Below are 26,724 nucleotides of genomic sequence, written 5' to 3'. Positions count from 1 at the left end.
TTTAGTTGTTAATATGCTTGAACTGGCTTTCTGTTTTCTATTCTTGAGTGCAAACGTGGTCTTGTTGTCTAATGAAATGTATTAGTTGTGCTAAGGATTGCTTGTATTGTGCTTGTGGAATGATTTTGAAACACCTGCTTTAAGATTTTAAAGTTTTCAGTTGCTGTTCTCGTAAGACAGATATGTTTTTGTAGTGTCTACAGAACAAAATGCAATGTTTAGAGACAGAGGTTTCTAAATTTTTTGCTGAAACAAGCTTCTTTGAAGCATTAATAAAGCCTCCACAAACCTGTAGGTACAGATTAAACATTGCATGACAGTGTTGATTGAGGTATAATGCATGTTAAAGATTTCTGAAATGCAGTTTTAATTCCTTTAAATAACAGCCATTATCAAAGTTCTGTAGGCGAAAAAGGAAATTAACTTTCAAATACACCCATATGCGTTCATGATTACAGGATGTGCTGTGTCTTTATTTTACCACTATGGGTAAACTAATTATGTTATGAGCTGTACAGAAAGTGATAATTAACTATCAGCCAATTCCTCCTTCATAGTAATAGTTAATTGCTACCTGTCTAAGAGACTGGACAACAGGAAAGGGAACATTAAAGTTGTCCTTCTAGCTTGGGCATCTCCTAGAAATACTGAGAGATTAATTAAAATTAAACTTTCCTAAACTGGTCAAATTATATAGTAGCACTGTGTTGCTTGTTTATTTGTTTTAAAATAAATGACTAAAAACAACCCCAAACACTAATATATATATATATATATATATATATATATATATATATATATATATAATGTTTTCACTGGATAGAATGAAAAAAAAAACCCAAACTTTATCCAGAACACTTGGATGGAAAAGTAGGGTAGAGATTATCCTTGTGAATTGACGAATACTTTGCTATGGCAGCCTTGCTGATGCGAGTCATTCAGCTTCTGCTTTGATCTGTTGCATATCCCCTTTTTTTTCCATACTTGACTTGAAAGACTGATCTATAATAATAGCAATAATGAATGATGGTACACTACAAAATACAAATAATTATAATGAGAGCATTATGGAAGTGACTTGCCATCAAGTATTCTTTTTTGTTTCCCTATTGGTCTGCTAAAATAATAGAGGGATAAGAGCAGCCAGACAGACAGGAAAGATCTTTAAAAGAAGGAATCTTGTCTCAACATGAATCAGAAATAAAATATTTTGACTGTTTCTGAGACGGCATCAGTGGTTTATAATTAGTGTCTTGGCTAAAGTTAATTTTGCATGTTGCTGGGAGATAGTGACCATCAGGTTAGGGATAGTTGTTTGGAAGTTTTTGGTGCTTTGTTAGTAATAGTATGTTTGTAAAGCACTCTTCCTAATCTTACTGTTAAAAAATCTATGGATGAGAGCTTTGTTGTGTTCCTTTTAACGTTTATGCTGCGCAGTTTAGTAGGCTGGCCCACAACTGATTCTATTCTTAAACAGATATTTTTGCCTGGCACTCTTGAAACAGCATGAAAAAAGCTGGTTTTCCAGGAGGGATCTTAGTGTCAATTTTTTTGTTATTATATGATCACTGTACATAAGCACTTGATTTCATTTTTTTCAATAAATGGTGTTTATCCTCATGGTGCTGCCTGAGGAGAACGTCTCTGTTTTGCAGATAGTGGGTGGGTCAGCTGGTGGTTGACAGATGTGCCTGAGGTAGCTGTTGAAGCTCTGGCTAGGTCAGGGTGCTGGATTTATGTTGCACAAGTTTGATGCTGCTGCAGCAGCGTCACAGCTTTTCCTCTTAAACTTTCAGGCATCGAAAAGGAATTAGCATAAAAGGAAGGACTGCTTATTCACTGCCTGGTCAAGAAATGCTTTCAATGTACTGCAGACCTAGTTGTACAGCAGGTAGTGGTACTTGTGTGTTGGTACTTACAGCCATAAGCATTTCAGAGCAGTCTTTAATAACCACTTTGACAAGGTTAGTGTATCATCACTTACTAATACTTTTTCCCTTGCTAGTTCCACTTTTATCCTTTTTTTTTTAATGTTTTGTTTTCCACTTACAATTACTGCTCAAACTTATGATTTTTCATATGACAGTTTTGTCTGTAAATGACAGATATTCCTACTAAGCAAGTTTATCAAAACAGGGACTTGTTTTGGTGGTAGTCACACACTTTGGAAAGTCCAGAGACACAGAAGTTTCTCAAGATATGGTTGAAAATAATCATGGACTCCACAATTCTTTCTTTTTGTCCCCTCCTGTTTTGAATCATCTTCTTGGACTCACAGTTCAATTACTTTGGTCCTGGTCAATGTTATTTGCAGAATGGCCGACTATCAAATTTGTGAAGGATGTTACTTTGATCTCAAGTTAATACATGCAGGCATACCACACATTTCTGAGTGTTTTGCTCAGAAAGCTTCCTCCTGTGTTTATAAAGTTCATTTTCAGTGAGGTGCACAGTACTTGGGGAAAAAATGAGTGATGTCTAAATAGAAATTATTTGGTGAACTTGTGTTTACGGAAACAGCTAACAGTTTAAATTTGAGCTAATACAGCATAAAATCTCACAAAAGAGGTATGAGCAAATTTGACAATGGAAGGCTAAAAGAATAAACAGGCAGATGCTTTATATATAATAAGACTTTTTGTAGGGAAAGTTTGGTTCCACTTGTACAGGTCATCCAAATAGCAGTTATAGAATGTCTGTCTTTGTAGTTAGTTACTTTGAATGTTTTATTAGGAGTTGAAAAGGATGTGCTGAGCTGAACTTCGAGTTTAGAGTTCCCTGCCAGTTTAGAAAATAATACTAAAATCATAAGTAGTATGTATTGAAAATACTTCTGTATTATGAAAAAATAATGTATCAGTCACTCAGTTATGTTTTAATGGTGAATAAAGTACATGGTACAAGTTCCCTAGCTTTCCTGTGTCTCAGTTTTTCTCCTCTTTCTAAGATTACCTGGCTGCAAAGTACTTAAATACCAATTGATTTGCAACTTCAGTACAGTTTAACTTGTCTTAGTAATTTAGTTGATTCTATTTTTTGCTCAGTAATTAAGTTTTCTTGCATGTAAGTCATATTAACTAAACAAAGATCTAGTAATCTGTGTGAGTGGGTCCTGACCTTGTTTTTTATTGTTTAGTCTGATACATGTAGTGCCTACTCATTCAGTGAAAGTAGCTTGCTTTTTTTTTTACTAGTGGGAACAACTGTATTTGCAAAACATTTCAGACTTGCCTCTCCTGTGTCCTCTGCCCCCATGCTGCAAAGTAAATATAGGATCTTATTTTAAAAGTCCTCATTTTATTTTTTTTCATCTAAGTTTATGTATTTGGTATTGGATGGTGAGACTGTCACTGGATGCTTTGTGGGTTTGACATAGGAAGGACATGGACTATTTGCCACAATACGTTCACAGCTCCCATTGATAATTGATCATATAGACATTTGACAGGTAGTGGCAAGTACATATGTCAGTCCTTATCACATCAAACCTTCAGACTCTCATTTTTGTGGAACATAAGCACATACTTTTACAAGTTGTGTGTTGGCTTTAGAATTTGTTCTTAGACAAACGGCAGGAAAATCTTCTATAATCTTTGTCTGCTTTACAGAGAATTTCTTAGAGGCTGGTGTTCTGTAAGATATTAACATGAGACAAGTATAACTAAGCTGATGTCTTTGTACAAAAAAAGGGATTTGCCTGAGTGTGACATAATGGAATATAGAATTTAAGGGTACTTCAGCTTCACAACAGAGTACAGCACTTGTTTAAGATCCAGCTATTCTGTTCATGTCCAAAAACGTGGGTAAAAACACTTTACCAAGTTTTAAGGATATCTGCAGGATCAGAGGAGATACTTTTCTCTGAAAGCACAATTTAAAACTTATTTGTAAACAGTCTTTAATGCCACCTTCATGACAAAATTTAACCATACCCAATACTTTAAAATTGTGTAGATGCTATGTGTGTGGTGGTTCTGTGATATAGCAGTTCATTTATAATTGTCTAGGAACATATTCAATTTTGTAGAGTAGACCAGGCATTACTACATCTTCCATATGGTAGTTTCACTTATGGAAGCCTACACAGCTGTGCTCCAAATTAGCTGTGCTAATTTGATTTCTTTCTGTGCTTAGACTAGTATATTATCTGCAAGAGCCAAATTTCAGTTCCTTCAAAATTAATTAGTGTTTGTATTGCACTTTGCAAATGTAAAGGTTAATACAAATGCTACATGTTGATGATATGCATTATACCCTATGTTGACTGAGAGGATGTAACAAGCACTTGCCAACTGTTTCCCAAGACTCATCCATTTGCCTGCTACTTGTTGTAGTTACCATGCAGCTTTATGAGTCTTATTTTTCTGAAACAATTTGGGATTGTATCTAATGAAGACATTGTCTCTTTTCTTTCTTAAGAATGTCAAGCTGTCAGCTGAAGTAGAACCATTTATTCCTCAGAAGAAGGGTCCAGAAACACTAATGATCCCAATGGCGCTTCCTAATGACAGTGGAGGAATTAATGGCATGGAACCAACTCCTATCCCAAGCTACCTGATCACTTGCTATCCATTTGTGCAGGAGAACCAATCCAATAGGTAATAAGTGGTTGTGGTGTTCATGGAAGATGATCTAACTTTAAATGAGTCTAAACTGTTGGTGAACTTGAAAGGTTTCAGTGACTGTTGGCTGTGCATTTATTTTGTTCACTCTTTAGTCTTCTGACCCTTTGTGGGTGAGGATGAACTTTCTTTCTTACCAGACTCCTTTTTTTAACCTATTTCCTTCCTTCCCCTCTGCATTTCTCTATTCATAGTGTTTGCTACTTTTCTTTCCCTGACTGTAGAGGTCTGGTACAAATCCTTTATAAGGTCACCTGCTGTGCTTTTGCATTATCCAGAGCAGTCAAGGGCTCTGTGTGTGAATCTCTGATACTGAAGCAAGGCTCCAGGTGTCCAGCTTGAATTCTCCTATTGCAAAACTCTGTGCGGCTGACGCTTGTACTGAGTGTTGCTCTATCCAGTTACTTTTGCATAAGGTGTTACAATGCATTGAGTTTAGGAATTCTTTGTTCTAGCCCAAATGTGGTGTTCACTGAATGCACAGCTTCAATGTTAAGGTTTTTTATTTTAATTTAAGGCATAAATGATTATTGCTGTTTATTTCTGAAAAATATGCCCAGTGTTTGCTTAGGTCAGGACTTTAGAGCTGCTGAACTTGAATAGGTAAGAACAAAATCCTTTAGACACTGTCTGTTTTGACTATTTCAAATTATCCTGAATACTTACTTCTATTGTTTCTCTAATGTTTGTACCTCCTCATTTTCCATGTAGATGGTCTCCAGGTCTTTTGGGGGTTTGAAGAGAGTTGGGTTAATAGTTTCCAAGGAGTTCTTGTAGTGTGCTGTAACCCAAATAAACACAAGAAGATTTCTCACTCCTGGTTTCTGTAGTGAGGTTGTAAATGCCAAATTTCATGTTTGCAGTTTGATGAGAATTTTGGCCATGAGTTAGCTGATGAAGGTCACGGTTCCATCTATCTGCTAACTTACCTTCTGTAAGGTTATGTCCACTTAGGTTATATGTTCTCTGAAATGATTAAATTATAATGGATCTGAAGTACTTGCCATTGAAACAGGCTGCCCAGGGAGGTAGTGGAGTTGCTCTCCCTGGAGGTCTTCAGGAAAAGACTGGATGAGGCTCTTAGTGCACTAGTTGATTGAATAGGGCTGGGTGATAGGTTGGACTGGATGATCCTGGAGGTATCTTCAACCTGGTTGACTCTATGATACTTGTCAAAGGAAATGCATATATTTTATTTGTGTTTAACACTAGAAATGTAAGTTTATACAAATGCAAAATTAACAGAGATATTTATTGTGCACTTAAATGATTCATAAACTCACATTATATTCAACTGGCATCTCTAAACAGTCCTATTAAATGTAAATTCAACTATTAAAAGCTGGGAGTTCATTAGACAAATGAGTTGTAGTTATTTGGTTGGTTGGTGTGCTGTTTTTAAGGGCTTAGTAGAAAGGTACATTTTCTTGAGGGAAAAGCAGCTTACTGAACATTTATCTCTGCTTTCGATTTTCACAGACAGTTTCCATTGTACAACAATGACATCAGATGGCAGCAGCCCAACCCAAATCCTGCAGGACCATACCTTGCTTATCCTATAATATCTGCACAGCCACCTGTTTCTACAGAATATGCATACTATCAGTTGATGCCAGCACCATGTGCTCAGGTCATGGGTTTCTATCATCCTTTCCCTACTCCCTATTCTGCACCCTTTCAAACAGCAAATGCTGTAAATACAGTTACTACAGAATGCACTGAGCGTCCCAGCCCATCAGGCCAGGTCTTTCCATTGTCCAGTCAGCGAAGCAGGAGCAGTAACAGAGGTCCAGTCGTACAAAAAGTAAGTCTGTTTTTAGTGGAAGAACTGTATAAAGAAAACATCTTTGCATGGGAAGCATGCATCTCATTTGAGCTAGAATATGTATGTCAGTAGTATCAATGCCAGAAGAGGTGGTCAGAAAAGGGCCTGCTCAGATTGTAGCAGAACTATCTACTATGATATTTTGTGGTAAATGTTTCAGGAGTTTCTAAAACCTGCAATTATAACTTGTGAAACTCCTTTCATCTGCCTCTCTGCTAGTTTGGTCTGAACTTCATATTATTTTATTAGAGAACAGAAGAATTATACCTGTGATTTCTTTACTTTTTTGATACTTCCACATTATTTCAAACAGTTCATAAAAAGTGCTGCAAAGAGGTTAATAAATACTTTTATTAATATTTCCCTTAACCTCATTAAACATATGACTTCTGCGGAGAGCATTAGAAATTTTAATTGCTTTGATTACAACTATGAAGTCACCTCATTTAACTTAACATGTATGTGTGGCTGATCTTTTAAAACAGCAACAGCAGTTACAGACGCACATAAAAAATAAACGTCCTCCAGTGAAAAATGTTGCCACTCAAAAGGAGACCAGTTCATCAGGTCCTGAAAATAGATCAAAGATTGTTTTGTTGGTTGATGCATCACAGCAAACAGGTAATTTGTTGCGTTCTGGGTATACAAAGCAACTAGAATTACATACTATTTAGTGTACTTCCTGAAAAAAGGTGAAACATGGGTTCGTAGATCTAAGAGAAGTCTTTGCAGATCAAAAATATAATGAAGCAAGGACGTTGGTGGTTGGAGAGACCTACTCAACATGTCACATTGTAACATTGCAATGATTTGGTACTCCTGCCACACTTGAAGGAGTTGACTATTATTATTAATAGTTGTACCTAGTCAATTTGTTTAAATTCATTGCTGGTTTTAGTTTTAATAAAGGATATTGTTGTCATGTGCACAGGTGTCTTGGCTTTTAAATTGTTTTTATGATGTCCCCTTTTTTTGTGTCTTTTAATAATTCTTGTACGATTTTGTGTGTGTTCTTGCAGATTTTCCTTCAGATATAGCTAATAAGTCACTTTCTGAGAGCTCTTCTGCATTGCTTTGGAAATCAAAAGGCAGACGCAGAAGAACTTCTCACCCTGCTGCAGAGTCATCTAGTGAACAGGGTGCAAGTGAAGCAGACATTGACAGTGACAGTGGCTACTGTAGTCCTAAGCATGGCAATAACCAGGCTGCAGCTATGGCTTCAAGAAATACAGATTCCTGTGCAATTAATGTATGTAAATATAAATGAATAAGTTAGCTATATTTGTACCCTAACGGCTACTAAAAATAACTAAAAAATGCTTTTTCCTTTTCAGGTTGCAGACCCATCAATAAATACAAGTAAGCATTATCTTAATTGGTGAGCTGTTATAATTTTGGCTGGACCACTTCTTTATTTTTGCTTTACATATTGCTAGCAACTATCTCTTGATCTACTTGCAGCATGTTACTGATCAGATACTTGTGAAGATATCTTTGCTGTGATTTCCACCATCTCTATCAAGATCCCTGTTACTTGTTGAATGAACAAGTGTATGAGTAGTTACCACTAAAGATTTCGTAGAGCTGTGAAATGGCTGAAGTCAGAAGGGACCTTTTGAAGATCATCTAGTTCCAACCCACTTGCCGTGGGCAGAAACACCTCCTACTAAACCAGGCTGCTCAGAGCTTTTTCCAGACTGGCCCTATTAACAGCTGCCTTTCTTGAAAGGATGAAAAAATCCAGCACTTCAGTGGAAGCATTCAGACAAGGCTGTGACTGTTACATTTTGTTCTCAAGCTTCCTTACCCATTTGACTGAGCTTGTACCTAGGTAGCAATAGAGCCAAGCAGTTCTCATCCTCTATAGCAGAAGTGCTGATACTTTTAGAAGCTTTAAAGGAGTGCTGTAACATGAACAAATATGTTCATTAGTCTTGTAGTAATGGATGCCACTAATGGCTATTACCTGTGAACCAGAGATTTCTTTTGACTGCTTTTCTGGTTATTGGCAATTTATGTGTCTGTCATCTGACACTTGCATAAAGGCAGTTCTTCTAGTATCTAGAAATAGCTGCAGAAGTAAATGTCAGAGGAGAATAATCAGGCTTTCTCAGAGAACTTTATTTCTATCGAAATAGTGTTTCTGGTTATGGTGGCATGGGTATCATTATGACACATTTTGTTCTGCTAATTAATTTTCTCATATATGGCACTTCTTTTTCAGCTGGTGTAAATTGGACTAATGTTAATTCTCAGGCAACTCAAAAAAAACCTTGGATTGAAAAAACTCAGACATTTTCTAGAGGTGGAAGACAAGCTGAACAAAGAAATAGTTCACAGGTGTGTTGTTAATGGTTCTAAAATTTAAGTATCCTGTTTCTTGCAATATATGCAAATAAGGAACTCAAATTGATTAAAATTTATCATTTAATGAATATTTCAAACAATGAATGTGAAGTGTAGAAACATAATCTAGAAGTCGGTTTACATTATATTTCTGCCTTGTATGTTTCTTGAGCTAGCACTATTTCTCATACATGTATATACATAAAAGTATGTGTGCATATGTATCTATGCATATAAATTCATGCTTCTGGCAGTCTGCCTATAGGCTGTTCTTTACCTAATGTTCTTTGTAGGTATATGTAGGAACTGGTAAAATGAGGATGGTATGGGTGTAGAAAAGTTAATTCAATTTTTGACCCACTTCCACTTTAGAAGGAAAATAATGCCAAACTTTCTAGGCTCTGATGTGGTGAAGAACTGGAGTCCTCTGTTCCCACTCCTGTTATCCTTGAAACGCTCTTTATAAAGCATACCCTACTTCTATATTTTGTAATTAATAAAAGAATTAATTTTGGTTTGTGCTAGGTCTTACAGGTTCTGTAAAACTTTATTCAAGCAGAAGAGGATTTCTGCAATTAGTATGTGGGGAGAAGGTGGCCTTCCTACTAATTTTGTTGCAGATTAGGGTGCAGAGCAGGCAAAGGGAGGCTAACATCAGTCTTTTGCTTTAACATGGGTTTTGCTTTGACTTAGTTGTTGTAGACAAGAACAGCTGAGCTTGAAGTGGAAGCTTTATCTTAGACATACATGCATGCACAGATGAGCTAGCTTGCCCTGTTCAGTTATTTAAATGGAATTGTTAATTTGTCTTGAGTCTTCTCGTTTTGATATCTATGGATTTATATGTGTATAAGCTTGCTGATCCTTGTATCTGGTGATGTAGCAGTTCTGAGTCAAGTAGGAGGCTTTTAGAAGCCACTATTTTTGGTTTATGACATTGGGAGAATAAGAAGAACCAAATTTCCTTTCATAGTTCCGACTAAATTTGGCAATTATTTTAGAGATTTTGAAACAAAGCTGGCACAAGGAGTTTTAAATGAGGTTTTCCTAGCCAAATTCACTGTTCCTCAAGGCAGAAATGTCCTAGAAACTATTTCCCTTTGAAACTAAATTTGTACGAGGTCTGCAAAAAATTGTCTTGAGAAATGCATTAGTGTGAGAGATTCAAATTGTGCTTTGCTTTCAGCCAGCCAATCTTGCATATGGGTTTATACCAACAATTCCCGTAGCGTTTGTATCAGTATACTGAGGTCTCTGGTAGAGCTCTGTGCCTGTGCATTGTCATAAAACACATTGAAATAATTGCAGTAATTGCTTGCAGAAAATTACATAGTGGGAGAAAGTTCTTTGATCATGGTTACAGATAGTTCCTGAGGGTTTGTGTCAGTTATATAATCACCAGCAACTCTTGTTCTCTTGTTTGGCCACAAAGATCCTATTTTTTAAATTAGAAATTTAAGGATGAATATGTAGAGACACTGTATTTGGCTTTGAGGGGGAATGATCTGTAGAATACATTTGTGCAGATTTTTAGAACAACAAAAAAACAAACAAAACCAAAATGCCCTGCAACCAACCAGCCCCCCCACCAGCACAAAACACCAAAATAGAGTTCATTAAATCCAATTCTGTGAAAGCTGTATTTTCCTGGTTGCCAGTAAGCAGACATGAGAATGCCTTACATGAGCATGCACTCTTCTTGAAAAATGGAAGTTGCGAAGTGCCAATCACATTTGTACTCTTCAGTCCAGTTTCAGGTGCAGAGACCACAGCACTTCTTCAGAAAGAAGACAGACTTTGCAGAAACGACATGAAAAACCTTTGACTACAAGTCAGTCGAGCAGAACAGAGCAGAGTCCTGAGCCTCTGTATTTTGAGGTAGTGTTGTATGATAACGTTGTTTCTGTGTAGTCATTCAAGGTGTTGGCATAAGCAATATACTCAACAAGGTTAAGCTGAAAAACCACATGACTCCAGAAGTGTACAGTATAATGCATGAACTTTATTATATGATTTCAGTTGTGTTGTGGAAAGTAAGAATTTAGAACTATCCATGACTGACAAATTAAGAACTTTCCAGTAACTGTCTCCGTTTGCTTGCAGATAAATTACTGTGTTCTTTGCTTTATCCCTTCTCCTCCCTATTTCTAACTGGATTTCATTAGTATAAAACGTTAATAAATTGTTCTTTTGTTGAAAAAGGTTATTTGGATAAGGGAAGGCTTTGTTAATTTCTCTTTGTTTTCTATTTGTGTCACTTCTAAGCCCTTCTAGCTTTTGTAGGACTTCAGAATTCAGTGCATTGTTTTAGCTTTGGCTGTTTCAGTTGGTGCTTTTCTTGTGACTTCTGGTTTCATTCTGTTCAATCTTAATTTGTATGTTGTTTAGGATGAAGAAGAATTTCCAGAGCTAAATAGTGACAACAGCAGTAGCAAAAATAAAAACATCCAGCAAAAGATTTCACCCAAAGTAGTAAGTAGTTATTTCATTTTGCAAAGCATTTGTAATTTGAGCTGTCCTGAGACTGCTTGGTCAGGCTCCTTTTTTTAATGAATCTCTGCCGCAATACTTTGTGGTAATTGTGATGTTCTTAGGGTATTTATATTGCTAGTTTTGGATGCTAGAGAAATGCCAGTTAAATGGTACAGAGAACCCATCTTAACAAAGACTGCTGTGAGGTCGTTAGCAAGTGTCACTGTAAAATACGTTAACACAGACACTTAGAATCATGGGATATCCCAGATAAGAATTCTGAGGACCAAGTCCAACTCCCAACTTCTGTCTTACTGATGGTCTCTCATGAGCTTTGTGTGTTTTTGGAGTTCCATGATAATTTTTGGGTGAACAATAGATGAAACAGGACTTTTGAGATGAAAACTGATTTCATGTATTTATGGCATTAGTTAATCTGACTGCTTCCCGGGAAATAAAGCCTTATCTGATATCTTCATGGGGGATAAAAACATTCCTTTATGTAGTAATCAGACTGGAAAACCTTCTGAAAGCATAATTGGCAATAAATAAAATTGGTTTTGCCTACAAAAATAAGATACATATTTTTTTTTCTAGTTGTACTGATATATTGTGTCATGTAGCTGTACTTAATTGGAGTGTCACACTGATGGAAATAATGGTTCATTTGGTTTCTGGGGTGGCACAGGTCTTGTGGTTTTGAGGAAGAGGTCTTTAATTGTGGGGGTGTTTTTGCACTTTGTTTAAAATCCTAGTTGGATGACTTACCAGAGAATTCTCCAATCAATATAGTCCAAACTCCCATTCCCATTACAACCTCTGTACCAAAGCGTGCGAAAAGTCAGAAGAAGAAGGCCCTGGCAGCAGCACTTGCAACAGCTCAAGAGTATTCAGAGATAAGCATGGAACAGAAAAAACTTCAAGTGTGTAGCACAACTCCCCACACCCCCAGTAAAGAGGTGTTGCTCCTCTTTATAATGGCAAGAATCTTTTTTTCCTGCAAACCATTCTTTGCATTTATCAGCGTGTGGTGTTGATGTTACAGGAGGCTCTGTCAAAAGCAGCTGGGAAGAAGAGCAAGACCCCTGTTCAGTTAGATTTGGGTGACATGCTGGCAGCTCTTGAAAAGCAGCAGCAAGCAATGAAAGCTCGTCAGATCACCAACACCAGGCCTCTCTCATACACAGGTATTTCTAATCTGCTTGATTATTGCTGAATGTATTTTGTGGCAATATGAATGTGATTGATCTGAGCATTTAAAATATGCTTTCTTTCTGCCAAGTTTTAATTTTTGAATGCAAACATGATAACCTGGGAATAGTTTCTAAATGCATTTCTTGAAAAATTCACCTGTGCTATTTTCCTTCAAGTTGTAGTACAAAGTAATGAAAGTCCATGTAGAATTTGAGATCAAAGAGCTGCACTAGGTCAAACCAAACCTACTACAGATTTTACAGAAATCTTTAGAGGAAGCTTGGAGAGGTTATCTGCAACTGTAATGCAGTGGGATACTCTTCAAGATATTCTTCCTGCTTCTATTGATAGTTTTGGGATTTCCTGGCCCAAGGCTTTCTCATACTTAAGTTTATTACATAAACTATCCATAACTTCCATCATGTTTTTACTGCCTGTAAGGTCCAATGGCATTGAATTCTAACCTTACAACTTTGTGTGGAGAAGCTCTTACAGATTCATAGACTCAGTAAGGTTGGAAAAGATCTGTAAGATTGTTCAGTCCAACAGTCAACCCAACACCATTACACCCACCAAACCTTACCCTGAAGTGCCATGTCTATGTGTTTTATGAACGCTGCCAGAGATGGTGACTCTACCATTCTGCTGGGCAGGCTGTTCAAATACTTAACACTTTGACTTAATTTTGTCATAATACCCAATCTAAACTGCCCTTAGCCTGTATTGAGGCTGTTTCCTCTTGTCCTATCACTAGCTGCTTGGGAAAAGAGACTGACTCCCTTGGTATAACCTCTTTTCACAGACTTGTGGAAAGTAATAGTCTCCTCTCCATCTCCTTTTCTCCAGGATAAACACTTCCACTTGCCTCAGCTGCTCCTCATAAGACTCATTTTCTAGACCCTTCACCAGCTTTACCCTTCTCTGGACATGGTCTAGTAACTCAATGCCTTTCTTGTAGTGAGGAGCCTAAAACTGAACACAGTATTTGAGGTGTAGCCTCACCAGTGTTAACTAACAGGGGCACAATCACTTCACTTTTTCCTTCTACTGTGTGTTTTTAGGATGGGGTCAGGAGTTCAGTGAGTTTTTTTGTTTTTTTTTTTTCCTTACTCAGTATTTTATTAGCTTTCATCACTTTTATATTGCAAAAGAATGAGCAATCATTTTCTTCTCTCCTCCTCTATGACATTCAGAGATCTGTCATCCTTTCTGGTCTGAAGAAGAGTTCTAGTCTAGTTAGTTATTCCACTGTGGAAGCATGTCATTTCCAATAATCTGTATCACTTTCTCTGTGCCTTTGTGTGGTTCTGCTCTATCTTTTTGAAAATAAGGTCAGGTATGCACACAATATTTAGTACCATCATGAATGTGTCCAGTGGCTTAACTCTTTTTTTTTGTTGTTGTTCTTTCTTTATCAACAGTTAACATTAAATCAACTTTTTTTAATCCTTGCTGCTAAATACAGAACTGACATTCTTGTAGTTATCTATTACAAGACATGAATCTCATTCCTGAGCAGTAGGATGTAGCCTAGAGCCCATCGTTATGCACATAGTTACCACTTTGCTGCTTCTGTGGTGTTTCATTTACCTGCTTTGAGTTTCAGCTGTGTTCAAACATTAATTCAAGTTGCCGAGGTCATATCAAACACAGCTCAGCAAAGAATAGTTGCTATTTCCATTGGAGACTGCATTATTCCTTTTTGCAGATGATACTTAACTACATGTTGCACTTTCTCATTTGTTTTGTCCTGTCAATTAATCAAGTCTTTGACAACCAAAAATGTTTGGGTAAATATTTGCAAGTTACCGTACTATTAGCATTTTACTAATAAAGCTACTTGTAGTCATTTGAGAGACATGCCTTACCAGTATTAAAGTAATTCCTTTCCTAAAACATGAAGCTAAGTTGAAGAAAGCTTATAACCATCTGGAAGCAACAATATCTGATGACGTGATTTTTCCTGTCATTAGGAGCTGTTGTTTTATTTTTTTCCAAGGAAGGAAAATGTACTTTGAGAATTCATTAGTGGAATTTCTGAAAATAGCATTGAAATAAAGCTGACTTGTCTTTTGGTGAAACTAATATCTATCTTGTACTCAGTTGGCAGTGCTGCTCCCTTTCATACCAAAGAATCTGCCAACAGAAAGTCCTTAACAAAGGGACAGCCGTCTATGGGTTGCCTTAATCCTTTGGATTCAACTGCCCCAAAAGTGAAACGAGGAAAAGAAAGAGAGATTGCAAAACTGAAACGCCCTACAGCACTTAAAAAGGTAAACATGTCAACCCTGGAGTTGGACCCATACTCATACTTCAGAACTGAAAACTGGTGGTTTTTAACTTAAGGCTAGCAACTGTAGGTATGGAGTGAGAGTGTGCAAGTCAAGAGATTCTGGCTCTAGTTCCTGTTGCATTGATTCCCTGTCCTTTGAATCTAGGCATGTAACATAACTTCTATGCGCCTGTAATGAGTTGAAGGAAATAGAAATACATTCTTGCAACCTCTATTGATATATTTAAGTATAAACGCTAGAATCACAGAATGTTAGGGGTTGGAAGGGACCTCCAGAGAGGGAATCCAATTTCTCCTGCTTTTCAGAGAAGGAGACCCTGCATCCTTTCTGGGCAGCCTGTTCTAGTGCTCTATCACTCTTGTAGTGAAGAAGCATCTCCTCATGTTGAGGTGGAACCTCCTGTGTTGAAGCTTGTACTTGTTGTTCCTTGTCCTATCACTGGGAACCTTAATCTTTACACTCAGCTGTCAGATATTTGTAGACCTTGGTGAGATCCCCTCTCAGCCTTTTTTCTTAAGACTAAACAGCCCGAGATCTCTGTCTTTCTTCGTAGGAGAGACATTCAAGTCCCATGATTGTCTTTGTATCTCTCTGTTGGATTCTCTCCAGCAGGTCGCTGTCTCCCTTGAATTAGGGAGTCTGGATCTGGGCACAGTATTCCAAATGTGGCTTTACCAGGGCAGAGTAGAGGGGAAGGAGAGCCTCCCTAGACCTGCTGGACACACCCTTCTTTGGAAAACTTGGATAGTTTTCAATGTTGATGAATCCTAGTGTGCAGTGCAATGTCGTATGCCAACTTAATATTTTACAGCTTGCTGTTTAGAGATTGCTATAGAACTTGAAGTAAAACTACCATTTAGGCATAATTGATTGTATGTGACTATATGCACCCAAGATTAATTTATACAGAGGAAATGCAGTAGGTATGAATATCAGAAGGTAATTTTTTAAAGCCCTAAAAAAGATGATGTGAAAGCCCTCTTAAAACAAGAACTTTGCATATTACCTGTACTCATGCACCGCATGACTTAAAATCTGGTGCAGCTGGCTACACACTGATACTGGTTACAGTATCTGTAAGCTGCCTGGTTTGTGTTGGTTGGGTGGGTGTTTTTTTTCTTTGCCAGGAGTCTCATTTTCTGGTTTACCTACTTGAGTTAGAGGAATTCACAACTCCACAGTTCAGAGAAGTTTTCTAAACTCTTTATTGTCAATGACTTTGTTCTTACTCACCACAGTGATACCAATCTATCCATGGGTGCTTACCTTTGAGCTTTATAGACATAATTCCATAGTTGTGATGCCTCAGAAGAATGATTAGTATTCTTACGTAAGATGTTTGTCATCCTTTAAAAAACGAGGAAATAATGTTATGTATTATAAAGAGGCCATGATAGTACTTTAACTATCAAAGTTGAATACTTCAGCTTTTGAAAGCTCTGTTTATGTAGAAGTGTGAGTGTTGAGTATACTATCTGTAAAACACTGGAACAAAATGCTTTGTGATCAGAGAGGAGCTTGAAATGAGTTCAGAGATACCTATCCTAGCATGAGTAGGGAGATTCAAAACAACTTGGTTAAACTTGCTTTGTTATTTCAATCAAATGGACATTTTTCTAAGTATCTGATAACTTTCAGATGCTGATAGCTGTTGGTTCTGTTCCCAGATTATTTTGAAAGAGAGAGAAGAGAAGAAAGGCCGTTTATCTGCTGATCACGGCCTTTTGGGATCCGAAGAACAGAAGGAGGTCCATATAAATTTGACTGCTGATCAGTCTCAGGAGCTGGCCTCTCAAGAGGGTAGGTATCTTGTCTATTCCTTTCTCCTTCTTCAGTTTGTACTGACTTGCTTGCTTTAATATTTTATCTTCCTCTTTGTGCAGCACAGTTTATTGATGTTATCTTTTAACTTCTTTATCATTACAAAATACTGCAAATGAGAACTTTCTTCTGAACCATCTTGTCTGTCCATCAGTTGTGGAAGGCTCAAGTAGTATGGGTTCTAAGTACATAATCTCCATACAGCTTTTTAATTTTCTCATGAGTGGATGTTCCAAACATAGGCCAGAGCTGACAGCATTTTTCATTAGCAGACAAAATGTGACATGTTGTCAACCCATGCCGGATTGATCGTAGTGCTTTTTGAAGATGACTGTTCTGAAAATGTTCCAGACAGAAGTTGCAAACTGCAAATAAGTTTTTCCAGTTTGATAAACAGTCAGTTGCAGTGTCTGGACTGTTGATTTGTAGCCACTGGGAAACTCCAAAAAGTTTTCAGTGTCTTTGTGTTTCGGGTGGGGAGGTGGGAAGAAAGGAAGTGTCTTAATCACAATTCCAGATGGACTACATCAGAGAATTTTTTTTTTATGTGACTGACTTCACTTGACTGAAGTGCAACACTCTTAAATATTCTAGGAATAAGAAGTTAGTTAAATATTGAACGTTGTAGCAGTTAGCTGTGTTTTCCACTCCTATTTGCTCTGCCCAAACTAAGTATACTTTTTGATGAATATTCAAATTTGATTATTTCCCCAACCTATACTGAGTGTGGGGTGTATGCTTGTTGTGTTTTGCCCCTCAAATACCCCTCCAGAGATAAAAACTGTTTAGTGTTTTCTGAGCTAAGCTTGGAAAAAACAAGGAAATGATACATAACAAGTCTGATTCTGCTTCTTTAATGTAAAAAGGTATTTATAATGTTTCAAAATTGTCTTTCAGAAACTGGATTGAGTATGCCTAGTGATACTTCACTTTCACCAGCAAGTCAGAATTCTCCATACTGCATGACCCCAGTGTCACAAGGTTCACCTGCTAGTTCTGGAATAGGCAGTCCAATGGCATCTTCTGCCATAACAAAAATTCACAGCAAGAGATTTAGAGAGTAAGTTCTGCATTATTGATACAAATTCAAGGCTTCTACTTAAATCCCCTTTAAGTGTTTGATGGGATTAGTGGATGCAGGAGGAGTTTAACAAATGAGCTCCCTTTTCCTCAGTAGCTGCTTCTGCAAGTTGCTTGGTTTTGTTTGGGCTTTTTGCCAAATGTGGGTTGCTGCGTGGGTACAAACACGTGTGTGTATGTGTGGGCAGACACATGTGCTTTGGACTTTTCTTTGGTCACTGCAAGAAATAACCTAGGTAGAAGTACTCTACAAAAATGGATTTTAAATGAGTGCTGCACACAGTTTGGATGGAAAGGTAGGAGTACTTATGAATGCTGAAAATACTGTAATAGCCACTTCCTTAATACATTACTAGGTGTTCTTATTAATGTCATTATAGTGTACCACATTAAGGAAAATAATAGTTGCTTGTGGCACCTATTGGAATATTTATTTTGTGTTTTTTAGTAGTCTCTTTGACTTGTGGAAGTGAGGTATGTTACTGGAAATATAAATGTTTTCAAAATTTATTTTTCACTTAAAGTATACAGTCTTAGAAATTGTTTTAGTAACTTCAATAACTTCTAGGGAAGCAGAATTATTTTTCTCTGGTAAAAGAATAGACTCTGAAGTAGTGTTGGTTATGTGTTACTGCCAATACTTTAATGTTTTGTTTTAATTGACAGATACTGTAACCAAGTTCTAAGTAAAGAGATAGATGAGTGTGTAACTCTCCTATTGCAAGAGCTTGTCAGCTTCCAGGAACGGATTTATCAGAAGGATCCCATGAGAGCTAAAGCAAGGAGAAGGCTCGTTATGGGGTTGCGTGAGGTTACTAAGCATATGAAACTAAACAAGATCAAGTGTGTCATCATATCTCCCAACTGTGAGAAAATCCAGTCAAAAGGTATAAATGATAGAACAAGTGGTGCACTTGGGCTGTTCACTGTTTTCTTGTGCGGGTTAGCAAGGTCAGGACTTCTTTTAGTTGCTATGCATGATGTAACATTTCCACAGTCAGTTCCCAAATGGGAAGGGTAACTGCCGCTCCACATTGAGCCTCTTCTAATCTGCTCTAGAGCAATCTTATTCACAAGGGATGTATTTGTTAGTTGGCCAACCAACACATTTTGCCACAAGCAGAAATGTAAACAAAGGCTTTCTGGGATAAGAGAAGAGCAAAACTCTGCTCCAGAAAGGCTTTGTGAAAAACTTTGGTTTAGTTTTTGTGCAGGACTAATAGAGAACACAGAACATTGCCTTAATCTGTACTGTTAAATGAAATGTGTCACTTGCTGTTCTGTCAGGCATAGTAGCTGGGGATGATTGTGTGTATGGAAGTTTTACTGGCTAATTACATTTCAAATGGGATAGTTTTGCACTGCACTGTACTATGACTTTAACTGAGAAGATACCTATTCAAAATTGCTTTCTTCAAGGTGGACTAGATGAGGCTCTCTATAACGTAATAGCCATGGCACGGGAACAGGAAATTCCTTTTGTCTTTGCGCTTGGCCGTAAAGCTCTTGGCCGCTGTGTGAACAAGCTGGTTCCTGTTAGCGTCGTGGGTATCTTCAATTACTCGGGTGCTGAGGTGAGTAATTCCATTCCCTTAAATTGCCTAAGTAAACAGTTACGTGCCTTGTAGTTAAGAGCTGGTTTACGTTACAGCTCATAGAGCTCACTTAGCTAATGTGCACTAAGCCCTGACCTGATCTTGGGGTTTATGAAGCTTTTTTCAATTCAGTATTCACAGAACTGAGAGAACTATGTCAAAACACTCTAGCAACATCACTGTAGCTTTTGAATAGACTTGTATCACAGAATCTCATAGAACTTTAGAGGTTGGAAAGGACTTCCAGAGATCATCAAGTCCAACTCCCCTGTCAAGGCAGGATCTCCTAGGGTAGTTCGCACAAGAACGCATCCAGGTGGGTTTTGAAAGCCTCCAGAGAAGGAGACTCCATAGCCTCTCTGGGCAGCCTGTTCCAGTGCTCTGTCACCCTCACTGTAGAGAAGTTTATCCTCATGTTGAGGTGAAACCTTTTATGTTCCAGTTTGTAGCTGTTGCTGCTCACCACTGAAAAGATATTGGCCCCATCCACTTGACACCCACCCCTCAGATATTTGTATTTGCTATCTAAAATTCTCTGCAGGCCTTAATATTGTAAGAAAAACAGTATCTGGAAGCCAGGACATCTCAAAGTTATGTTTTTTATTTAATGCAGAAAAGAATTAACTTTTAGTGTGGAAGCAAATACTTGGTCTTAATAAGCTTAAGGCTCACTCTGTGGAGTGTTTTTAACTAAAAGGAGTAACTTGAAGTGAAAATTTTTAATAAGTAGTACTGATTATAAAAACTACCTTCATTTAGGACCTATTTAATAAGCTGGTATCACTTACTGAAGAGGCCAGAAAAGCATACAGAGATATGGTTGCTGCAATGGAACAGGAGCAGGCAGAAGAAGCCTTGAAGAATGTCAAGAAGGCACCCCATCACATGGGTCATTCTCGTAACCCCTCTGCAGCAAGTGCTATCTCATTCTGTAGTGTTATTTCTGAACCCATATCTGAAGTGAATGAGAAAGAATATGGTAAGTGTGTTTAAAAGTTACCTAACCAGAAGCTGGAATTTTCCCAATGCTGATTATTGCAAAGTGTAGTGAAACCTAGTGTTTCTTCCTAACTTGCAGTATTCTACAGTTCTCAGAGATAAGAGAACATTGCTTAGTCTTCAGGTAGCTTTGTAAGTTGTTTTCTATCCCACCAAATTGTATCAAAACTAATTTCTGATCTTCAGAGGAGTTAATTACCTCCCATCAGTGGGGGTAGCTTCTCCCATTTCATTGAACTTTTTGAGTTGATAGCAAACACAGAACTGAGGAAGAACTAACGACAGAAGGTAGAAACAAATTTATCGAGGTCTCCGAAGATAAGGCATGTGGTTTAGAATTTTGAAACTTGAGGCAGCAATGAATGATTCCAGTATGAGCAAAAGCCAAATTTATTTCTGCTTGCTTAAGGCCAGATGACAGAGGGGGCAAAAGAGGAAAAACGCTTACTTCAAGTCAGACTTCTCTTTTTTTCCATTCTCCTACTGGATTAAAGGTTACTGTCTGGTTTTAGTTAATTTGTGATGTTGTAAACTTGCTTCACTTGTTTTAAGGACTTCTCAAAATACGGAGGCAGTCTTCTGCTTCCTGGTTATTCTTGGGAGTAATCACTTTGGAACTCCCTGGTACATTTGCTGTTTCCACAGTTTAAGCAGGAACCTAAATGCACAAACTTTAAACTTTCTGTAATGTCTGATTTAGGCTACTGTAAAAGCCCAAGTTTATTCACAGCTTCATCTCTCCCATCTGCCTTCATTTTTCAAAGTAAAAATTTTCTAGCAAGCACAGAATATTAAAATTACTCACTCCTGTTGCTATTTAAACAATTCTCAAATGTTCAGAAGAAATATTTTCGTATGGAAAGAATTAATATTTCCTACTTAAACTTCTTTTGACATTTGTAGAAACAAACTGGAGAAATATGGTGGAAACATCTGATGGGTTAGAAACCTCTGAAAATGAGAGAGAATCCTCGGGTAAGACTGCAGTACCAGAAAAAGCTGGCAGTAGTCAAATTGAAAAAGCCACTGTTAATAAACAGCCACCTCTGGCTACAACTGGCACTACCTCAGCAACAAATCATGGAAAATCCACACCAGGTGACAAAGATGAGGTGAAACCAGATGACAATCTGGAGTGGGCCTCACAGCAGAGTACAGAAACAGGGTCACTGGATGGCAGCTGCCGAGATCTTCTGAATTCCTCCATGACCAGTACCACCAGTACTCTTGTACCAGGAATGTTAGAAGAGGAGGAGGAGGATGAGGATGACGATGATGAGGATTATGCCCACGAACCAATTTCTGTAGAGGTTCAGCTTAATAGCAGAATTGAGTCTTGGGTTTCAGAGACCCAGAGAACTATGGAGACCCTTCAGCTTGGGAAGACCCTTAGTGGTGCTGAAGAAGACAATGCCGAACAAAGTGAAGAGGAAGAAGTAGAGACTTCTGAGCAAGGCGATCCAGCCACTGATGGTGAGGAATGGACAAACGATAAGCACGCAAGCAACACTCAACATAAACCCACCATCTGCAGTTCTGTGAATAAAGAACACACAGACACCATCTACATGCCGTGAGAAAAAGCAGAAACTCAGGAACTTTTTAGAAATTGTACTAAAACTAACTGTTGCAAAGGTTGCAGCCCTTATTTCCTACGTTTCATCTCAGCATTTTGCACTGTTAAACATTTAATGTGTGTATTTAATTCACAACAATGTTTTTGTAGCTGTCTGTTACTTTGTTGATTTAAAAACTAGCTTTTCAGTCACTTCCTATTGCCCAGAGTAGAAACTGTGGAAAATCGTAGTAGTAAGTATTCATTTGATCTTTTGAAAAAGGAAACATCTTGTAACTGACCAGCTTTAAGCAAAATTCTTTTGGGATGTGACTATTGAGCTCATTTTCAAACACATCATTTACATTAAGACTGACAAATTACCAGCACTTCATGTTGGTGTTACAGTGTTGTCAGACACATCAGCATATTTGGTCACAATTTTCTAGTTCTGTCTGGAGATAAAAGTAATATTTTGGGTCTCTTTAAAGAAAAGCTGGAGAAACCCATTTGCAGTCTTAATGAAAAGTAAATGCTAGAGGAATCTGTGTGATTCTTGCGCTTCTTAGTTGGTCTCAGCAAATGCATCATTAAAAAGCTGCTGATAGTTGAGATGGTTACAATAAGCTATAACAGTTTTGATTCCAGAAAAACGTCAAACCAGAGTGATACAATTAACCTTTTTGAGGTTTGGTGGTTTGTTTTGGGTTTTGTTTTTTTTACAAGGGGGGGTGGAGGAGGGAACGGGAAACAAAAACTCCTCATGCTCTCCAGTTGCTGTCTGCCAAACCACACTACATGATTCATTAACCATAATCCCTATCCAGGGCTTCTAGTAAACTGATGATTTGCTCTTTCTCCTGTCACTTACCTCAGGAATGCTGTTTTGCATATTGTCATCTATGTAACATTGCAAAAAAATTCCAAGAATATCCTTGAACAGCAAGTGTGAATTCAATGGTGGCTCAGGGCATCTACATGTTCATCTGCATGCTTTTGATCCTGGCCACCTTTGTGTTGAGTTCAAGCTATATCTTGACAGTTCTTGCTCAAAATATGACCTCTCTTTGTTCTCATAGTTGTAGCAGCTTTAGAAGCTGACCTCTGGAATAGAAAAGGTAGTTACTCCAAGTAAAGAGGAAATGCCTAGAGTATGGGGAGGTATTTCAGTAGTTCAGAGGCAGAAGAAAAAGAAATACTCCCTCCCTGAAACATACATGTTGCTAGAGGATTGTTCCATGTTTCATTCTGACTATTGAAGTGAAATCCACTAACCAATGATAAACTGATTTAAAACTGAAGATGGAGCACGTGTCTAAACCTGATGTGTCTAAGGAGTCTTTCTGTCTTTGCCATATATTGGCAAGGGATGTACTGAAACTGCCAGCAACAGGAGTTTCATCACAAGAGCAGCCAAAGAGTAACTCACATGAATAACACTTTTGTAGCAGATGGATGTTTCTTTTAATTCCACTTCACTTTTCCTCATCACTTTATCAAAATGCCTAAAAACCTTCTGGGAAGGCTGAAAGTCACAAGAAATCAGTAACTTGGGTATTTAGTCCACGCCTATTAATACAGGACCAAGGCTTATAGTACTTACTAGGGAAGCTGGCATTTTAAGTTGCACTGGGAAAAGACAACACCAGGTTTAGAAATCATCTACCCCTGGGTGTTTTGGATGCTGATAAGAATACTAGAAGCTGTGTGTACTATGTAAATAATGCTCTGCTAGGTACAAGCATAGCAAATGCTATGTAGATAAGCAGTATAGAGAGCTGCTGGGACACCTGGCTGTTCTGTCACGTGCTTAGTTCCTTAATGTAATCTTTGTAGATGTTAGAACAGGCATTTTGTAGGAAAACAAAGACTAAAGAATGATGCCTCCTGAATGTTAAACCTTTTCTTGTACATATGGCAGATTTCTACTGCCTGTATGTTTTGAAAGAGCTTTTGCTTTAGGAAATGATAGGTGTTTGAACTGCTGATGAGCAAAACTTGCCCTTGGATGTGTAAGCAGCTGAGATCCATGTATACACTGAGGGCAGAACTTGACCAGAACATCAAAAACAAAGGTGTTTGTAACTTTTTATTTTGCTTTTTCAGTGCCAGTGATTCAAATAACTTTTGATCTTGAAGTATTAACATCAAAGGCGCATCTTTTTATACGTCTTTTCTGAACTTGGACTGTCATTTTAAAGTTTTCTGACATTTATATCAAAGAGGTCTTGTAATATTCAGCCCAGTATTTAACTGCAGTTTTGCTACAGGTTTAATAGAGTTCTTGAAGGTGATATAGCACTTCTAATATCTCTCAATTTGCCAGCAAGTAAGGAACTAGTCTCTTTTTAAAATGTGGCAGATCACCCTTTCAGGAGCAAACTGAGGCTAAGTAAAGGAAACTGTTTTTAGCGTTTCCTCTTCGGCAAGCTGGGAATGAGCAATAACTGTGAGAAAGAAATTGCAGTTCCTTTGGGAGTGATCCATTTGCATCTGAAATTAGGGAAGTTCCTTGCCACTTGAAGCACTTGAGGAGAGTATCTCACTGTGGTAATTTTGATTCTGTTATCACCAGAATTTAAAAAAGGAAGCATAAAACTGTTTTCCAGTACCGTGATTTTGTCCTTTTTTTGGAAGTAGCTGAATTTCTATTTCAGTGTAAAAGTATGCAGTTTGTTATACAGGTTGCTACTGTCCCCAGGAAAAGGTGTTTCTGTAGTTAATAGGTGTATAGATATTTTTGTTGTGAAAATGATTATTTGGAAAACTACTTTTTCTTAAGACCTTCTTTATAGAAATGATTTCACCACTTAATTTATCTGGTAAAGTCAAAAATAATGTATCTGTGGTAGGGATAGGGTTCTGTAAAACTGATAGAGGTGGCTGTGTATACAACCTATTTATATAAATACTTTGTCAAAATAATAATAAAAAATAATTACAAATAACATAAAAGGGAAAAATTCTGGAGAACTTTTGTCCGTAGTTGGACCAAGTAACAATGTCTGGCTGAGGTGAAGGACCTTATCCTGCTAGCACACACTAAAGAGCATTAGTTCCACTGGCTTGTATCAGTGGTGTGTTTTTCTGCTTCAGTTGTGTGCAGGTAGTTTTAGGATTGGAGCTAAACCATGACAGAGGGTATTGACCTGTGTTTTAAAAGTTCATTATAGAAAATGTTCAGTAATGCACTTGTTGGTGTTCTTCTGGTAAAGATAAGGGGTGTCTTCATGCTCATTTGGGTGGGTGGGAGCTTACACAGTGTGATTCTGTCCAGTTCTTTAACACAAACTTTAAATACTGTTACTTCAGATACGTGTGTTTAAAAGTGTTATTGTTTGAGAAGCTGCTGTTTGCTGAAACTGTCATTAAGTATTTCCTGTGAAGTTGTGCCAACTAATGGAGCTATTGAGTCGAATTCCATGTTAGCCATTTAACAATTAGATGTGATGATTTGTTAAGGGAACAAAAACCAGCAGAAGCAAGCCATAGAAACCGGTAATGTTAGGGTTTCTGCCCACCCTGCCCCACACAAGAGAATGTCAGAACGTCTAACTTGAAACTTCCTCACCAACAGATGGTAACACTGAAAGTAGAAAACCAGTTGGCACAGCCCACCCTCTAAATGTCCATGAATAGTTCAGATATTTTACTTTAAAATAGATTCTAATAGGAAAGCTGTTTAATCTTTAATGTCTTAACATTTATAGTAATATTTAGGTTGAAACAGTAGAAAAATTACAATGAAATACAATATGAAGGGGTTTGTTCCATTTCTTTTTTTGCTGTATGAAGGATAATTGTTCTGTCTGTCGTACTTTTTGGAGTAATAACAGCTTTTTTGCACTATGTAAATACTAGTGGGGGTTCTTCCATAACTAATAAAAATGATTGTAGACATTTACAGCTTTATTACATTTATGTGTTTGTTCACAAATACTTTTATTCTTTCTTTGCAAATGCCACCCTGGCATCACAGGAGATGGAAGAGATCTGTGTCACACCTTAGTTGGCCACAGGGTGGAGAAGCCATGTGGTGGCTCCTGGCCTCTGGCTGCTGATGCCCCGGCCCCAGCTCAGGGATGACAGCCAGTGCAGGGAGCTGAGCCCCACCTCTGACCACCTAGACCGAAGAGTCACTGGGAGATAGGCTGAAGTGAAAACCAAGATTAGTGGAGGGCTCACATTCTGGAGTCCAGGTCTGCTGCCATGCACCATCTGATGACCAGAAAAACATTACTGAGGAAAACCTACCATTCTTCAGAGTCTGTGAGACTGAACTAGGTCCAGAATATTGAGGAGGAAATTGTACTTAAAAACAAATGAGTAAGTAAGAATGACTACATGCGTCTCCAAAAATTAGGGTTTCTCAAATGTTACTAATGAGACTTTAAGATGACTTTCCATTATTTATAAGCTGATGCATGAAATTGCCTTTGGAAAGTAACACGGAAGTCTCAGCATGTTGTCCTCTGTTCTCCAGTGACTCACTGGTAACTGCTTACCCTTCTCTGGCTTTAGTAACAGTGTCATTAACTGATTTTTGCAACTCCCACGTGTGAGAGTATTTGCAGCAATTCAAAAAGGATCCAGCTTCATCCTGTAATTTTGGGTTTTTTTATTTATGTGCATTAATTTCACATTTCAATTCTCCTGCTCCAGTTGTCTTGCTGAAAGAGTTTCTGTTACAAGTTTTACTTTGTAGGTGCTAACACTTGCTGTCAAAATTACATCTGGGTTTTGCCTGCCTCTTCTCAGCCTGAGAGGAGTTTTGAAAAGTACAAAATAGTAGGTGGCACCATGTGACTTGTGCTGTGGAAATGACAGGAAAATTAATTACTCTAAAGCCTTATAAGCTGAATTTTTCTTCCTCTCCATTTCATCACCATTTGAAAAACACCATTTTGTTATACCCTTGAGG

General features: G+C 37.8%; 1 protein-coding gene across 1 annotated transcript in view; it reads left to right on the top strand.

Annotated features, from left to right (window-relative positions):
• Window positions 1-25,707, top strand: part of SECISBP2L (SECIS binding protein 2 like) — a 31,398-nt gene extending 5,691 nt beyond the window's left edge. The window contains exons 2-18 of the mRNA XM_064157664.1: window positions 4,420-4,598; window positions 6,102-6,426; window positions 6,933-7,068; window positions 7,467-7,696; window positions 7,782-7,806; window positions 8,672-8,787; window positions 10,540-10,671; window positions 11,182-11,265; window positions 12,021-12,188; window positions 12,311-12,452; window positions 14,563-14,732; window positions 16,421-16,553; window positions 17,472-17,634; window positions 18,321-18,541; window positions 19,074-19,228; window positions 20,009-20,228; window positions 21,152-25,707. Coding sequence (XP_064013734.1) covers window positions 4,420-4,598; window positions 6,102-6,426; window positions 6,933-7,068; window positions 7,467-7,696; window positions 7,782-7,806; window positions 8,672-8,787; window positions 10,540-10,671; window positions 11,182-11,265; window positions 12,021-12,188; window positions 12,311-12,452; window positions 14,563-14,732; window positions 16,421-16,553; window positions 17,472-17,634; window positions 18,321-18,541; window positions 19,074-19,228; window positions 20,009-20,228; window positions 21,152-21,825 — 3,273 coding nt within the window. The 3' untranslated portion in view covers window positions 21,826-25,707. The remainder of the gene's footprint in view (window positions 1-4,419; window positions 4,599-6,101; window positions 6,427-6,932; window positions 7,069-7,466; window positions 7,697-7,781; window positions 7,807-8,671; window positions 8,788-10,539; window positions 10,672-11,181; window positions 11,266-12,020; window positions 12,189-12,310; window positions 12,453-14,562; window positions 14,733-16,420; window positions 16,554-17,471; window positions 17,635-18,320; window positions 18,542-19,073; window positions 19,229-20,008; window positions 20,229-21,151) is intronic.
• The last annotated feature ends 1,017 nt before the right edge of the window (window positions 25,708-26,724 follow it).

This window comes from Pogoniulus pusillus, chromosome 17 (assembly GCF_015220805.1).
Source record: "Pogoniulus pusillus isolate bPogPus1 chromosome 17, bPogPus1.pri, whole genome shotgun sequence".
NCBI lineage: Eukaryota > Metazoa > Chordata > Aves > Piciformes > Lybiidae > Pogoniulus > Pogoniulus pusillus.
The sequence above is the reverse complement of the archived record's forward strand: the minus strand, read 5'-3'. Positions and strand labels throughout refer to the sequence as shown.